Source organism: Dendropsophus ebraccatus, chromosome 7 (genome assembly GCF_027789765.1).
Source record: "Dendropsophus ebraccatus isolate aDenEbr1 chromosome 7, aDenEbr1.pat, whole genome shotgun sequence".
NCBI classification, from domain to species: domain Eukaryota; kingdom Metazoa; phylum Chordata; class Amphibia; order Anura; family Hylidae; genus Dendropsophus; species Dendropsophus ebraccatus.
Genome location: NC_091460.1, coordinates 102,153,173 through 102,170,624, shown reverse-complemented (window position 1 = coordinate 102,170,624; position 17,452 = coordinate 102,153,173). Strand labels below are relative to the sequence as shown.

At 45.2% G+C, this 17,452-nt stretch overlaps 1 protein-coding gene across 2 annotated transcripts in view; it reads right to left on the bottom strand.

Moving 5' to 3' along the window:
- FRAS1 (Fraser extracellular matrix complex subunit 1) overlaps nucleotides 1-17,452 on the bottom strand; it is a 352,271-nt gene that overhangs the window by 61,319 nt on the left and 273,500 nt on the right. For both annotated transcript variants that reach the window (XM_069978024.1, XM_069978025.1), the window contains 4 exons: nucleotides 14,072-14,223; nucleotides 13,173-13,335; nucleotides 11,676-11,808; nucleotides 6,847-7,037 (listed from right to left, as the gene is read on the bottom strand). In XM_069978024.1, the coding sequence (XP_069834125.1) occupies nucleotides 6,847-7,037; nucleotides 11,676-11,808; nucleotides 13,173-13,335; nucleotides 14,072-14,223 (639 nt within the window). The remainder of the gene's footprint in view (nucleotides 1-6,846; nucleotides 7,038-11,675; nucleotides 11,809-13,172; nucleotides 13,336-14,071; nucleotides 14,224-17,452) is intronic.

The window sequence follows — 17,452 nt, the reverse complement described above, 5'->3', positions numbered from 1 at the left end:
AGGACTCCCGGAGACGATCCCACCGGGGGACTTGTTTGGTGTTCTGACGTTGATTTTCAACGATCTCTTGGACCGCCCCCCGGACAATCACATTGAACTTGATCGGGCGCACAGAGCGTTGAGACCCGTTAACCCCGATGACCAACGCCCGCGAGACGTCATATGCCGGGTACATTTTTTCTCCACCAAAGAAGAGATATTGCAAAATGCCAGGAGAAGACGTAAGCTATTTTACAAAGACAGCCAAATTTTCTTGTTTTCTGATCTATCCCGCCACACGTTGGCACAGAGAGCTGCCCTGAAACCACTCCTGTCAGCACTCCAGGACAGGAAAATCCCCTACCGATGGGGATTCCCATTTGCCTTATCAGTCCGCAGGGGAAACAGATCAATCACTCTACGCTCCCCAGATGACCTGCCTGACTTTCTACAGGAACTGGACCTGCCTGATGTGACTTTGCCGGAATGGCCAACACTTTCCTCGACCCCCCTGAAGCGACCACCGCTACGACAACTGTCAGGCCCACGTAAAGACCCCCCAGGAGGCCTTCCCCCGAGAATCTCTAGACGCAGACCCGCCAGATCACCCGACCGTGTGGTGGAAGAAGGAGCCCACTTCTCCGCCTCTCATGCCTGAGCCCCCACTTCGCAGTTGTCTGTTTTGTTCACCTAACTGGTTTACCTGATTTTTAGTCATAGGGCAACCCCCTGTCTCTCTTCATATGCTTATGTATACCTTCCTCGCTGTTTCCCCCCTAAAGTATCTTTATGTAGCTCTCCCATGATTAGCTGCTTTACTTAGTCTATATTGGTTATTTTCGCCTGTCATCTGTGCTCGCACTAGCTTTTCTCCAAAGGACCTAGGACCGGTCCTCAATCTATTCTTTGTACTCGCCTACCTACCTACCTCTTTTCCCCCGAATAGGAGAGAGACAGCCCTGGGCCTGACCCAGACGTGTTGTCTCTGTTGTTTAGTTTTCTTTAGTTGACGCAGCAGTTGCTTTCCTACTGCTTATACCATGTCTCATTTTACCTCTGTTATTCCTCTTCTCCCTCTCCCCCTACCCTCTCCTTGTGTGTCATTTTGTAGCTCTCTCTGACCGGCTTATCTCTTTTATTTCTCCAAAGGCAATCCATACGACCGTGGTGGGAGCACGTATTGACCGTCCCGGACGCCTCGGAACATCCCTCCGATTTGTAAGTGATGGCTGAACTACACATAGCCTCCTTTAATGCTAAAGGATTAAATACCCCAGAAAAACGCGCCCAAATACTGCATCATCTGCACAAACAGGAAGTACATATAGCGTGCTTCCAAGAAACCCATTTTAAATCTGGCCATGCCCCGAACATTAAACACAAGCACTACACACAATGGCACTTTGCTAATAACCCCGAGTCGCGGTCCAAAGGCGTGGCCATCGCTATACATCGCTCGCTTGCTTGCTCGGTCATACAGGTCACCGTTGATCCGGACGCGCGATATATAATAGTTTCCCTTTCCATAGCAGGACATGAGTTTACTATCATCAATGCATACGCCCCTAACCAAGGCGAGACAAGCTTTTTAGTGGAGCTGGTCGATCTGGCACTACCCCTGATCCGGGGGACTGTTGTGTTATGCGGGGGTCTGAACATGACTCTGGACCCCACCTTGGATAATTCTACAGGCCGGTCCGGACTCTCCTACTCCTACTCCTATCAAGAGGGTCAAAAAAGCGTTCCTGCAACTCCAACTATGCGATGCGTGGCGGACATTGCACCCCACGGATTGCGACTACAGTTTTTACTCGACCCCGCATGACACATACAGTCGCCTGGACTATGTATTGATCCAACACAGCGCCCTGTCCTGGTTGACCTCCTCTACAATAGGTAACATCCTCTGGTCGGACCACGCTCCGGTTCTATGCTCCCTGCAGCTGCCCAACCTAACCAGATCGGCCTGGTCTTGGAGGCTAAACGAATCACTTCTCACTGATCTAGCCTGTGGACAACACTGCCCCTTACGTTAAGTGGGAAGCGCTTAAATGCGTCCTCCGAGGAGTACTCATAAAAAAGGGGGCACAGCTGAAAAAGGACAGAGCGCTCAAACTCTCCCGAGCACTCCAGACAGTTTCTCGGCTTGAACTGGCTCACAAACGGGCACTCTTTGTGCCAATTCTCAGGGACCTGCAAGCAGCTAGGCTTGAAGTCAAGCGCTTGCTTGAAGCCTCATGGGGGAGAGCACTCCAGGTATGCAGAAGTCGTTTCTACGAATATGGCAACAAGAGTGGCCGGATGTTAGCCAGGTCACTGAGAGCGCGTATGGCCCATACCCATATACCCTCCATTAAAACCGGAACTAACTCCATTGCTCACACCACTCGTGACATAGTAGACCAATTTCGCTCGTACTATTCGCAATTATATCACCTCCCGCCGCCATCTTCTTCTAATCCCCCTCCCTCGCCGTTTCCTACCCTCGCGGCGGAAACCATTGCTTCGCTAGAGGAGCCATTCTCCGACATTGAACTAGCCGCGGTAATCCAAGATCTACCGGGTGCCAAGAGCCCGGGCCCAGACGGCTTTACGGCCAAATTTTACAAAGATCTCCAGTCCCACCTAGCCCCGCTTCTTCTACCTGCATTTAACTCTATATCTCCAGACACTCCCTTTCCCATGCACTCCACATTGGCCCACATTGTAGTCATCCCCAAGCCTGGCAAGGACCCTCAACTATGCAACAGTTACCGTCCCATTTCCCTCCTGAACGTCGACCTAAAAATCTATTCTAAAATCCTGGCCAATCGCCTCAACACCCTATTACCAACCTTAATTCACTCGGACCAGGTTGGGTTTGTGCCGGGGAGGGAAGCCAGGGATAATACCATCAAGACCATAGACATCATGCATTACGCTCATTCACAAAAGATCCCTTTAATGATCTTATCCTTAGATGCCGAAAAGGCCTTTGATAGAATCTCCTGGTCCTCCCTGGCACAAACCCTCCGTGATGTTGGCTTGGGCGCAGTGTTTTTCTCTAAAATAATGGCCCTCTACCATGCCCCGACGGCCCAATTAAAAATTAATGGACTGCTCTCAGACCCATTTACCATACACAATGGCACTCGCCAGGGCTGCCCCCTGTCCCCCCTCCTCTGCGCCCTGGTGATGGAATACCTATTGGCCTCCATCAGAGCGGACCCGAACATCCACGGCATCACTGTGGGTAGTACAGATTACAAATGTTCGGCTTTCGCTGATGACCTCCTGGTCTACGTCACCGACCCCCTAATCACCCTACCCTCTTTGATGACCCGATGGTCGGACTTCGGCGCGTGGTCCAATTTCAAATTAAACCTAGCCAAATCAGAAGCCCTCAATGTTTCTTTAGCCCCTCAACTAGTTTTATCTCTGCAAACGTCCTTTCCTTTTCTTTGGCCTCTTGCGGGTATTACGTACCTTGGTATTAAACTCCTCCCCGACCTCTCTTCCCTTTTTTCAGCCAACTTTAGCCCTCTCCTCTCTCAGTTTCGTAAAGACCTAGAACACTGGGATCGCCCTGAATTTTCCTGGTTTGGCAGAGTCAGCATAATTAAGATGAATCTGCTGCCCCGGCTCTTGTACCTACTGCAAACCATCCCGATCTCCATCCCTTCTTCATTTTTCCACCAAATTCAAAGATGTTTTGGGTCTTTTGTCTGGGCCTCCCGGTACCCTCGTCTTAGCAGGCTGACTCTTACAAGACCCAAACTTGGAGGGGGTGCAGGCCTCCCGGACTGCCGTTTATATAATTTGGCGTGTGTCCATGCTAGAATCTTAGACATGATCCACAATGAAAGCTCAAAATTGTGGGTCCGCCTGGCCCAAGCGCTTGCCTCCAAATCTTTAGCCACGCTCCCATGGATGTGGTCCCCCATATTATCTGATACCTGCGCTATGTCCTACGCCACCCGTCACACGCTCGCGTCCCTCCAGACGAGTAGGTCCACCTCTCCCCTAATTGACCCCCTAGGCCCTCTACTGCCGATAACTGACCACCCGGAGTTCCACCCTGGAGCCTCCCCTGCTCTCTTTCTGGGATTCTCCAAGCGTAATCCTTTGAGATTCGCCCAGGTATTAGACAAGGGCGCTCTCAAACCCCTATCTGCCATCCTCCCCGCTGATACCCCAGTCGCGAGAGCACCGTTCGCTTATATGCAACTCACCCACTTCCATTCTACTGTCGCTAGGGGTAAACATCTCTCCCGTCCCCTTACGGACTTTGAACGCCTATGTCGGGCCTCCTCCCCTCCGACACACGCTATCTCAACTATATATGGGATCCTACTCTCTGCCAGATCTGAGGACCTCCCCCCTTTCTGTGGGAAATGGGAAAGAGAGATCGGAAAGCAATTTACCATGGAACAATGGTCCCGCTGCTTCTTCCTCACACACAAGACGTCTATTGCGACAAAGGCGCAGGAGACATGTTATAAAATTTTGTCAAGATGGTATAGGGTCCCTGTGCTCTTGCATAGCTGGTTTCCCTCGGTTCCAGATGTGTGTTGGAGATGCAGAGGCGCATCGGGGACCATGGTACATATATGGTGGGGGTGCCCCAACCTTCAAACATTTTGGAGGGAGGTTTTATCCCTCATTTCTGAGATTACGGGTGTTGTCATCCCCAATACCCCGGAGTCTGTTTTGCTGTTTATGTTTCCCATGGCCCAGCAGAAATACAAACGCTCCCTCGCCCGCCACTTGCTACAAGCAGCTAAAACCGTAATCTCCAGACACTGGCGTTCAACAGACGTTCGGTCTCTGGAAAAATGGTTTAAGGAGATCACCCATACTCAACATATGGAGGACCTCCTCTCGCTCACACCGAAGGCGATCTCAACTTACACCTCCACCTGGTATGCCTGGATGGATTTCATAGCCTCGTCCCGCTATAGGACAGTCAGCCTGACACAGCCATAATCAGTGGCCTTCTCCTCTCCTTCCCCCCTCCCCCCCCCCTCCTGGTGAGATCCACCCATGAGTGGCGTGGTTCCGAGGCGTCCGGGCTCCCTACTCCCGCTCATCATTCACCACCCGGGTATGGATTGCATGTAAGTAACTATTCTCTTAGCATCTTCATTTGTTTTCCCCTTTTCCCCCCTCCCTGCTTTCCCCCATGTCTCCCTCTCTTGTCCGCCTGAGTTTGGTTTATTGAGTTCTTCTTTCTCTTTATTTAGCCGAATGCTGGTTTACGATTGATTGCTTGTCAGCACAGAGCTTGTCTACTGGTTGACTGACGGCTTATTGCACCTGTTATTATCATATGCCGTTGCAGTTGTCTGCACCTTAATTTGTTTTCACTTTTCTAGTTGCATACTCACCAAGCATCCGATATGCCTGTTATTCTTATCTTTGGATTTTGTGTTTTGACCGTGCTTTTCTACTCTACTGTTTGTACTTTTGTATTATGAAAACTCTTTAATAAATACTTGAATATGAAAAAACTCTTCCCTCTTAGTTAGTTCCCCCTTTAGTTCTTTAAAATTTTCCATAATGTTCACCTTTTCCCATCTTTCCTCCCGACTAAACAGATTTAGATCCTTAACCCTTCAAGACAGAGCCCTTTGATGCACAAAAGTCTGGGTCAAATTAATGCAATGTTCGTCCCCGCCTTTTATTTTTCCACCTACAGGGCTGGGGTGTCATTTTTTGCGCCATTATCTCTAGTTTTTATTAATATCATATTGGTGTAACCGAAAAACTTTGATCACTTTTTATAATTTTTTTTCTGATATATAATTTAAAAAAAAATTTACAATCCTGAGAGCAGACTCTATGCATAGAATGCTGAAGCAACATGACGGAGGTAGGAGGCTTACCCCCACCCATCGGTACATGTGATCAGGGGTCCCGATCACTCAGTGACAGATGCTTGTTCTGTCACTGAGTACCTTATACGCTGCAATCGCTATAGATTGCGGTGTTTAAGGGGTTAATGAGATGCAGCTGTGGTATCGCAGCTGCCTCTCATTACCCTCAGATCCCCGGACACTGATGTGTGCGGGACCGCTCTCACTGCAGCGGTCCCGCACACATCAAACCCCTTCAGTGTCAGGAACGTGCATATACGTTCCTCCTGCACTTGGTATGTGCAGCAGGAACGTATATCTATATATTGCTGATGTGAAGAGTTTTTAGAGGTTGTCCAGGCAAAATTAACTTGTCCTCTATCCACAGGACAGGGGACAGGATCTCCGTATGAGGCCCCTGGCTACTTTGTTATGAATACAGCCGCAGGTACGGCACGTGACCCTTGGCTCTATTCATTACTATGGCGCCACTGGAAAGAGCCAGGTAAGCCAGAAAGTGCTTACTCGGCTCTTTCCAGCGGCTCTATTCATTCTTAATGAGCCGCCGGAAAGAGCACAGTAAGCCGGAAAGTGCTTACTTAGCTCTTTCCAGGCGTCTCCATAGAAATGAATAGAGCCACAGGTTACGTGCGGTACCCACAGCTGTATTAATAAGACACACAGAAACAGGCCCTGCTAGCTTGGAAGCAGGACTTGATTTAAGAAAGGAGTATACCAGTCTTAATCACCCCCAATAACTTGTCTGGCCAACTCCACCATAAACATGCACACTTGGTCAAGCATGCACGTTTATTTCAATGCAGTAATGGAAATAAGCTGCTGGCAGACACATCTGGTTTATTGATATGGTAACAAATGACCCTGGCATACTGAAAGTACAGCAGACCCAAATCTTTTAATTCCTGTCATTATAATTTGAGTAATAGTTCCACGAATGATGGCTGGCTAATTCCATCAACGTTTACACATGCAGATCATTAGAATGGAGCAGCAACTGAATAAAAATACCAACCTCAATACTGATGGTGATGTTGTGAATTTCAGACTGGCTCGATCCATCGGTCATAAAGAAACTAAAATAGTCCACAGTTGGCTCCACACTGTCATGCACGCTCTGTACGTAGTAGATGTAATTCTCCATAATGTCCTGAACTGAAAACGAAGATTCTGAGCCCATCTGACCTCCCAGGGATGTCCGGCCTCCTTTTTTTTAAATACAGGAATCATTTGCAAATAAGATATGAGTCAATCGATAGATTACAACCTTATACATATTTATTTCATGTCCCTGTTATATAGTGCAAACATATTTTGCAACGCAGAATGACTTATTATTAGAGATGAGTAGAACTCAAGCATACTCAAGTCTGATCATTTAGTATTTGAATACTGGTGGCTGAAGAAGTTGGATGTGGCCCTAGGGGGTCTGGGAAAACCTGGATACAGCCTTCATTGGACTGCATCAAACTTCTTCAGCCACCGGTAATCAAATGCCGGACGATCAGACTGGAGCGCTCATCTCTACTTGTCATCCCTCAGAGAAGTACCTGTCCCAAATTGGGATCTATTTTCTTTTTCATACTAAGGCCAATTTTATCGGAAGCCTTTTATCTACAGCAGGGGTCTCAAACTCGCGGCCCGCGGGCCAACTGCGGCCCTCGGGACACTAGTTTGCGGCCCCCACCTCAATGGTAGCTTTCCTGTAAGTGCGGCCCTGACACTGTGCTTGTCTTCGGGAGGCCGGCCGAACAGCTGCAGCCGTCCCTGATGCCGGCCCCCCTCTGCCGCGTCATCAGCTTAACTTTATGCTCAGCGAATCGCGGCTGAGCAGCTGATGACGCGGCAGAGGGGGGCCGGCATCAGGGACGGCTGCAGCTGTTCGGCCGGCCTCCCGAAGACGACGGAGAGGTGGGCGGCGGCGGTGGGAGGGGAGGTGTGCGGCGGTGGTGCGGGGCAGATGAGCGGTGCAGGGGCCTACAGCCGCCTAGCAGAGCCTCCGCATGCAGCTCCCCGGTCTCTGGAGGAGGAGGCCGTGGGGACTGCAAGGTCATTGCATCGCTGCAAGTCCTGGGGTTGTTCAGCAGGATCGGGGGATGCAGTGCAGACCCCCGATCCTGCTTTACAGCCTCAGGACTTGCAGTGATGCGATCACCTCACCCTGCAGTCCCCGCGGCCTCCTACTCCAGAGATCGAGGAGCTGCATGTGCGGCTGAGAGGAGAGCGCCGGTGCCGGGGGTGAGAGGAGGAGGAGGGGTGTGTGCCCAGCTCCCCCCAGTCCCCTCTCAGTGACCCCAGCTCCCCCCAGTCCCCTGTGTCACCCCCCAGTCCCCTCTCAGAGACTCCCAGTCCCCTGTGTCACCCCCTGCTCCCCCCAGTCCCCTCTCAGAGACCCTCAGTCCCCTGTGTCACCCCCCTGCTCCCCCCAGTCCCCTGTGTCACCCCCAGTTCCCCTCTGTCACCCCCTGCTCCCCCCAGTCCCCTGTGTCACCCCCCAGCTCCCGTCTGTCACCCCCTGCTCCCCCCAGTCCCCTGTGTCACCCTCTCCTTCCCCAGTCCCCTGTGTCACCCCCCCCTGTTCCCCCCAGTCCCCTGTGTCACCCTCTCCTCCCCCCAGTCCCCTGTGTCACCCCCAGCTTCCCTCTGTCACCCCCTGCTTCCCTCAGTCCCCTGTGTCACCCCCAGTCCCCTGTGTCACCCCCTGCTCCCCCCAGTCCCGTGTCACCCCTGCTCCCCCCAGTCCCCTGTGTCACCCTCTCCTCCCCCCAGTCCCCTGTGTCACCCCCCTGCTCCCCCTTGTCCCCTGTGTCACCCTCTCCTCCCCCCAGTCCCGTGTCACCCCCTGCTCCCCCCAGTCCCGTGTCACCCCCTGCTCCCCCCAGTCCCCTGTGTCACCCTCTCCTCCCCCCAGTCCCCTGTGTCACCCCCCTGCTCCCCCCAGTCCCCTGTGTCACCCCCCTGCTCCCCCCAGTCCCCTGTGTCACCCCCCAGCTCCCCCCAGTCCCCTGTGTCACCCCCCAGTCCCCTTCTTCTTATGAAAACCTGATGCGGCCCAGCCTCACCCAGACTCTACCTCCAGCGGCCCCCGGGTAAATTGAGTTTGAGACCCATGATCTACAGTATCTATAAGTTTTTGAAGTTTGGGAGAAAACTATTAAAAACATGTTTATATTACATTACAGTAGCTCCCTACTACACAGTCAGTAAATCATTCTGTCTGCCTGAATGATTTCATTGCTACAAGATGTGCTTAGGCGAATAGTAAAACAAACACTTTGGGGGACATTCATCAAGACTGGAAACGGAAAAGGGCGAATCTGACCCTGTGGCATTCGCCAGGGGCACACACTGATCTAAACATCTAAGTTGAAGAACTTCTGAATCACATTCATGTCATACCACACACCATTCTAATCTTATGAAAAAGAGACTTTTTCACATCACACCAGCTAACATATCACAAAATTAAAGAAAATGTAACCAACTAAGGGCCCTATTACTTGGGACGATTATTGTGCGAAAAATCGTTATAGGGTTTGAACTTAAACAATAATTGGAAAATCATTTGTGTGTCATTGATGACATTTTTTGAGCTGAACTTTAAATCATTGTTAATCGTTCGTTGTGATTCCACATTTGTTCACTAATCGTTCACTAATTGTTCATTGTAATTCCACATCATTCGTTCATTTTCTGGGATCAGATGGATCAGGGATCAGTATGGTGACTGATTTCAGGTAGTTCTAGTTTGCGATCGTTAAAAAATGCTTAATCTAAAACTACCTTTATTCATTACATTGATCTACAAAGTTTATGGCCTGTATAAAGTCTTAAAAAATGTAAACATTTTTCATTATGATTATGAATCAATTTAACTTCATGGGCAATAATATTTAACCCTTTAGGACGGGGCCAATTTTCGTTTTTGCGTTTTCGGTTTTTCCTTCTTGTGTTTAAAAGGCCATAGCACTTTCATTTTTCCACCTAAAAACCCACATGAGCCCTTATTTTTTGTGTCACTAATTGTACTTTGCAATGACAGGCTGAATTTTTGCATAAAGTACATTGCGAAATTGGTGAAATTGAACAAGAAAAACGCATTTCTTTTATTTGGGGGAACTGTGTTTTTACGCCATTCGACCTGGGGTAAAACTGACTTGTTATGCATATTTCTCAAGTCGTCACGATTAAAATGATATATAACATGTATAACTTTTATTGTATCTGATGGCCGGTAAAAAATTCAAACCATTGTTAACAAATATACGTTTCTTAAAATCGCTTTATTCCCAGGCTTATAGCGCTTTTATCCTTTGGTCTATGGGGCTGTGTCAGGTGTCATTTTTTGCGCCATGATGTTTACTTTCTATCGATACCTTGATTGCGCATATACGACTTTTTAATCACTTTTTATTAAATTTTTTCTGGATTTGACGTGACCAAAAATGCACAATTTTGCACTTTATGATTTTTTTGCGCTAACGCCATTTACCGTGCGAGATCAGTAATGTGATTAATAGTTTAGGCGATTACGCAAGCGGAGATAGCAAACATGTTTATTTATTTACTTTTATTTAAAACCTGGGAAAAGGGGGGTGATTCAGACTTTTATTAGAGGAGGGGGCTTTTTACTTATAACAATACTTTTTTTTTTTTTACACATATACTAGAAGCCCCCCTGGGGGACTTCTAGTATATACACTATGATCTCTCATTGAGATCTTTGCTGTATACTTATACAGCAAAGATCAATGAGATCGGCACTCGTTTGCTTTCGGCTGCTGCAGCCGAAAACAAACGAGTGCCAAGTCGGGGACGGCGCCATCTTGGAGAGGTCCCTGGCCGGCAGCAAGTACAGAGATCGCTCCTCCGGGACAACCCACTTTCTCACCCACTAGACACCAGGGATAAGCTGCGTCCGGTAATCGGATGTTTGACAGCTGCATCTGATTACTGTATTAGCGGGCACGGCGATCGGATGGTGCCCGCTAATACCCGCAATCCCATGCTACAAGGGGCACCCGGAACCGCGGCGGTTCATAGCGGGGTCGCCGCACGGCCCCGCTCTGAACACCTCTTCCGGGCGCATGACGTACTTAAGAGGTTAAAGTGTCACTGTCGTTTAAATATTTTTTTTGCAGAAATCAATAGTACAGGTGATTTTTAGAAACTTTGTAATTGGGTTCATTAGCCAAAAAAAGCATTTTTATAATGAAAAAGCAGTTCGAAGCTCTCCCCCCTGTCTTCATCGTTCTCTTATGGAGAGGGGTTGAAGGAGATGAGGCACCAAAACAGAACAACAAAGAGTTAATTTACAGCTACATCACTGGGCTATCTCCTCTGAAGTCAGCACTGACCTCTGAATACCAGCTTTCACACAGTTCCCGCTGTGTAATCCTCGGCACACTCCGGGACCCAGCGCTGGAACCGGGGAGGTAAGTGACCGGCGGCGTCTATATCCACCCCCTCCCCGGCCATACATGAAAAATACACTTAGCCCGGAGTACCCCTTTAATGTTCTAACCTTGTTAATATATGTAAGAATGTCTAGAATTCCTTAGACAACACACTTTGAGGAATGCAAACCAAGGTGTTCCAAAGGGTAGATACAGCTGAATTAACAGAAAGACACCTATGCAGCAATACAAAGTTCTTCCTCTCATAGCACATACATCTTTACTCCGCTCATTCTAAACATTAGCACATGTCATAGATGGAATGTATAGCCTGAAGCCAGTCTGGAGCATTCTCACAGAAGAGACACATTTGGCTTCTTAAAACTATTACAACATCAAAACATACAATAGATGTTATTAAAAAAATAGAAAATAATACATGACTTACCATGTTTGATGTTCTCAAGATAACCAAACCTTGGTCCACTGACAATCTGTATTTTTGCCCTGGGTATGAACTTTACAGACTCCAGTGACAGTAAATCACGTGCAGATAAAGCAACTCTCCCTCCTTCTTCCACCTAGGAATTTATCAGAATCTTAAAATGTATTAAACAAACAAAACAAAAAACACTACAATATAATACAAAGTGCTTAGAGTTACAATCTGTCAGAAAGAAAAAATTATTTAGAGAAGAGGATTTTTTATGGTCAGATTATCAGCAAGAAGGGCTGCTAGAAACACTCCTTCAGCTGATAATCGTCCAGTGTTAGGCTATGTTCACACTACGTATATTTCAGTCAGTATATTTCAGTCAGTATTGTGGTCCTCATATTGCAACCAAAACCAGGAGTGGATTAAAAACACAGAAAGGATCTGTTCACACAATGTTGAAATTGAGTGGATGGCCGCCATAAAACAGTAAATAACGGCCATTATTTCAATATAACAGCTGTTGTTTTAAAATAACAGCAAATATTTGCCATTAAATGGCAGCAATCCACTCAATTTCAACATTGTGTGAACAGAGCCTTTCTGTGTTTCTAATCCACTCCTGGTTTTGGTTGCAATACTGACTAAAATATACTGACTGAAATATACATATACTGACTGAAATATACGTAGTGTGAACGCAGCCTCAAAGTGTCAGCGATCAGCGGAGGAGTGGGAAAATATATTGTTATTGGCCGCACATCTTCCTGTGTAAAAAGAGGATGTGAGCCCAACAGCAACATATATGAGTGGCCATAGAAATGATACAGGGATCGTTTGTGCGGCTTGTCAGGGCGACTGATTGTGCTTCTGTAAACAGCGCCATATCAGACCGTCTAAAAGGACCTTAATCTCACCACGAGAGCGGAACGCTGGCACTCCAGCACTCCTGCAGTGGGAAGATGGCAACCTACAAGTCATGGATGGACACAACCCCTCCGGGAGGGGCTCCGATCGCAAAGGCATCAGCAATAAATCCAAGAATGTAGAAAGAAGGAGCAGCACTCACACCAGTACGTAAATAGGATGCCTTTACTCCAGGGACTAAGTAGTATGCATGCAGGTGTGTTCCACAAGAGCAACGACCGTTTCACGGCTACAGCTGCTTCTTCCAGCTCACATACAAATATGTCATGTGCACAATGCTGTTTAAATGTCTCAGCAGCGAAGGCATGCTTAATCACAAGATTATGCTCACATGATACATTCAGTGATACAATGTAATTCACCAACATAACCAAAGTAACAACAAAACAGTAAGATAGACGCAATCTACCTGAAAGATAGATTACAAAAAAAAACAAAAACTCATATCCTGAGGAAAGGGCATAACTTGGTTTTGTGGGTCAACAGATCTAAGTAAAAATAATATATATATATATATATATATATATATATATATATATATATATATAAAATTAATTGATTATACAGTACAGTAAGAACACTTACTGTTATCTGCTCTCCAGACTGAATTACAGTAAGACTCCTAGTGGCCGGTGTGATGGTGATGGTGAATATCTGATTATCCAGACGGTCATTGTCTTCATTGTACACAGTGAAGTGGAAGAGATCAGTGAGGGGCTGGTTGTCTATCTCTGATACTGAGGAATATCTACAGTAGAGAATAGAGTTATTATAGGAAAAAAAAATCTCAGCTACTTTCAATGCAGTAGAGTTCTCAGTTGTTTCTTGCATGTGTTCCAGATAAACAAATGACAGAATAAAACTTTGACATTACAGAGGTTCTACTTAATGTTACTACTTTTACTACTTTCTACTGGAGATTTGCAAACTTGCTGCCAGGCTGCATCCACCTTCTCCAGGCAGCGGGATGCAAATGCAAATTGTTCAAGTTTGTGGGAACCCAAACTTTTGGCAAGTACGGTCATCTCTATTTCCTACCAATTATGATCATCATCATGACATACCATCATTATAACAGTGATAGCTACTCACTGGTTACCTACAAGTTGTTGCACATCAACTACAGGCTGCAATGCTGGCAAATTTGGCTGTCTATCAGGAAGTCACTAACACTGAGAAATAGTGAAAGATGGTCAAGTGCTCGGGATCTTTGTTAAAAAGGTAGCTTATTCCTTTTCCATTAAACTACCACACATACAGCGTACACAGCAGGGATCAATATAGTCTGACGGGTTATGAGTGTAAACTCTTCTTCATAGACATGTCAATCAATTCCAGAATTCTTTTTTATATATTCCAATACATTTAGCGGCAAACTAGCCTGATCAATAAGCATGTTCTAATGTTCTAAAGAGATATAGGATATGTCATAAAAAGTGTATAGTTATTCATTTTTATGCTTTCTTAGTATAGAGTTAACTTACTTAATCCTATTGTTGTTGATATCTTCCATTGTAAAAAAAGAGAACTCTGATAACTCCTCCGCCACTTGTCCTGACTTGGCCTTTGTTAGAACACCATACATTGGCAGGGAGATTAGCTGGATTCTGATTTTAGAGTCCTGGGAATGACTATCCTGAACGGAAGAAATAAAAATTTGTGTTTGCACTGGGTCATAGAACAAGGCTTGTACATGATAGAGAGATCTGTTCTATTCTAACATCCAAAATTAATCACTCCTAGAAAGTACTGCCTCATTTATATGGAAGTCATGTAAGTTAGTCCATTAACCACTGAATAGTCAATAAAGGGGATTTTTTTTTTCAAATCAACTGTCAGAAAGCTATGTAGATTTGTAAGTTACTTCTATTTAAAAATCTCCAGTCTTCCAGTACGTATCAGCTGCTGTATGTCCTGCAGGAAGTGGTGTATTCTTTCCAGTCTGACACAGTGCTCTCTGCTGCCACCTCTGTCCATGTCTACAGGTGCTAGAAACAAAAGAAGCATTTCAACCTGCCACATCAAAGGTGGCCTTTTTCCAGTTTGAGAAAGGCCACCTTTGATGTAGCAGGCCAAAACGCATTGCTGTCAATGAAAACACTCTCTTATTTAAATAATAACCTGTGGATTACGGATTGTTCATCTTAACTGTGAATCAATGATCTCCATGTGATACCAAACCATAGTGCCTGCGCCCGATTTCTAACTGGGAGTTATCACAGTGACCCTGTGTGGTTCACACCAACACTCCATGTCACTCCATGTCAGGAACTGTCCAGAGAAGGAGAGGTTTTCTATGGGGATTTGCTACTGTTCTGGACATTTCCTGACACAGACCGAGGTGTCAGCAGGGAGCACTGTGTCAGACTGGAAAGAATACAGCACTTCCTGTAGGACATTCAGTAGCTGATAAGTACTGAAAGAATTGAGATTTTTAAATATAAGTGATTTACATATCTATATAACTTTCTGGTACCAGATGATTTGAAGACAAGAATTATTTTTAATTGAGTTTCGCTTTAAGCGAAGCAGAAATGCAGACTCAGATTTTGACCCTCTCTATGGAGCTTTACATACTGAACAGGACTGTCAGAAGCAAATGATTTATACAATAGTTTGTTTTTCTGTGTAACTATCTGCACTTGTCTGTGTCGAAGTATGAAAACCAGAAGGCAGTGCATTGATTAGCCCGTAATTGGCAATCTCAGAAATGACAGCTGCTGTAACTGTGAGAAATATTTGCATAAAATGATACAATGACTACATTACTTAGCAAGAAAATACGTAACATTCATTTTCCAATCAAATCATGAAAGTCCTTTTTCTTCAAAGCCATGGTGGATGAATAATGATACAGCCTCCAAAACATCTGCATCTTCATTATACAGCCATAAGTTAAGCGGGCTTAGCTGGGGAATATCTCCACCATGTCACACGATTAGAAAAATGTACTTAAGTAGACATCAAGGATAAATTTCCTGTGTGTCTATGACATGCAAATGGTTCTCTATTCTATAAATGGAGCTAATGAGTTCTAGAGCGGCATTGTTTGATCTGCAGGGATTGCCCTCGGGCTATATAAAAATGATAGCGGACTTACAATAAACCTCTAACAATAAAGACATAATATGTTTGAGCTGCTGAAGGTATATACAGGGGAGAGGGCACCATAGCAAAACATGGCTTGGTTATGCTGATTCAAGCTACTACACATCTATATACTCCTTGCCATAGATAAGGGCAGTATGGTCCCTGAATCGGTTGACCTTGTAATGTTGCACTGTTTAAGGACAAAAGGAGCCTTGTTCACATCATCCACTGGGAACAATCATGGAACCAAGCTTAGCTGAGAGCCAAGACAGATCCTAATCCTTTAATAACACTTCAAAATACAATACCTGCATTTTGAATAGTATCTATATTGTACATACCCCACTCCCACTATGAATTCAGCTTGCAGCACAACTCAGTTATTGGATAAGAGGGAAACCTGGAGACAGTTCCGGAGGGAACCAGGGGAGCATGGTCAGGTAAGCATGGTTTCCTGTTGTTTTTTTTTCTTTTAACATCACAGTAGCGCTATATCTAAGTTTTACAAGGCTATAGCACTATATATTTTCACAGTGGAATGAAATGAGTGTCATAGACTTTAATAGTAATCAGTATTGCTGTGGAATTCACTGCAGGAAACTTGTGGCATCAAATCTGCCGTGATGCTGCACGTGTAAATGGACCCTTAAATTTAACAGGACCCATCAGCTCTCCAGACATGTCTGTTTAGGTGAATACTTGTGTTTTCCATTAGATAGTTCAATAGCAATCTCTTAATAGAGCTCTGCATTGTGCTAGTCCACTTTTTCTAACTAGAAAATTATTAATAGATTGACCCCTGGATGTTTCCAGTTGGGGGCAACTCACTGTACAATGAGTGCTGACAATAGGACACTGTGTAGGGATACACTCCTTTGTTACTCATAAACTTAACAGAAAAATGGCATAGTGTGGAGTTACAAGAGGCTCCAGAAGTATTATTTCTGGGGGATTACAAGTATTTAAAAATAATAATACTAACAAAGAAAAGGCAATATTATATATATATATATATATATATATATATATATATATATATATATATATATATATATATACACACACACACACACACACACACAACATGTTTCTGTACCAGTCTCTAATCAGTAAAAAAAAATAAAATAAAATATATAATCTGCTTTTCATTTCTGATTTTAATTTAATTTTTTTTACATGTGTCGGGAAGCCATATTCTTTGAGCTTTTGCTCCGCTTTACAGTGCCCACATAGATATAGGAAACAAAAGTCTGGAGCTGATGCAATTCTATGGGAGAGTTTTGGGTATGCTCTGTGACATGTGCAGAGGTCACTGTATGGGGATAGGGGCCTGATCCCATCTTAGCTCTTTGTGTTACTTTTCACTGTTATTCTACTTGTGGAGGCTGCTGAAAAATTCTCTCTACAGAACAGGAAGTGTTAGATTATTATTAGGTTTAGTAGCAAGACTAATAATTGCAAGACTTATCTTCAAAAATAGATAGCAAAATTGAATAAACCGAAAATCTTTAAGATAAAAACTTTCTGATCCACTTTAAGAATACTGCACTAATAGCATGACTGTACACTAAAACACCATTGCCTCGGAGTCACATATGCCATCATTCACTTTTATAGAGATAAATCCAAAAAAACTACTATGAAAGCATCAGATAAATCTGCTCCAACAAATATTATTTAGCGTTTGTGACAATTGCTTGAAATGCGCTGTTATCTATCATAAATAATGACCTGGGGATGGAGAACTATAGTGAATTCAGCTGGGTAATTTATCA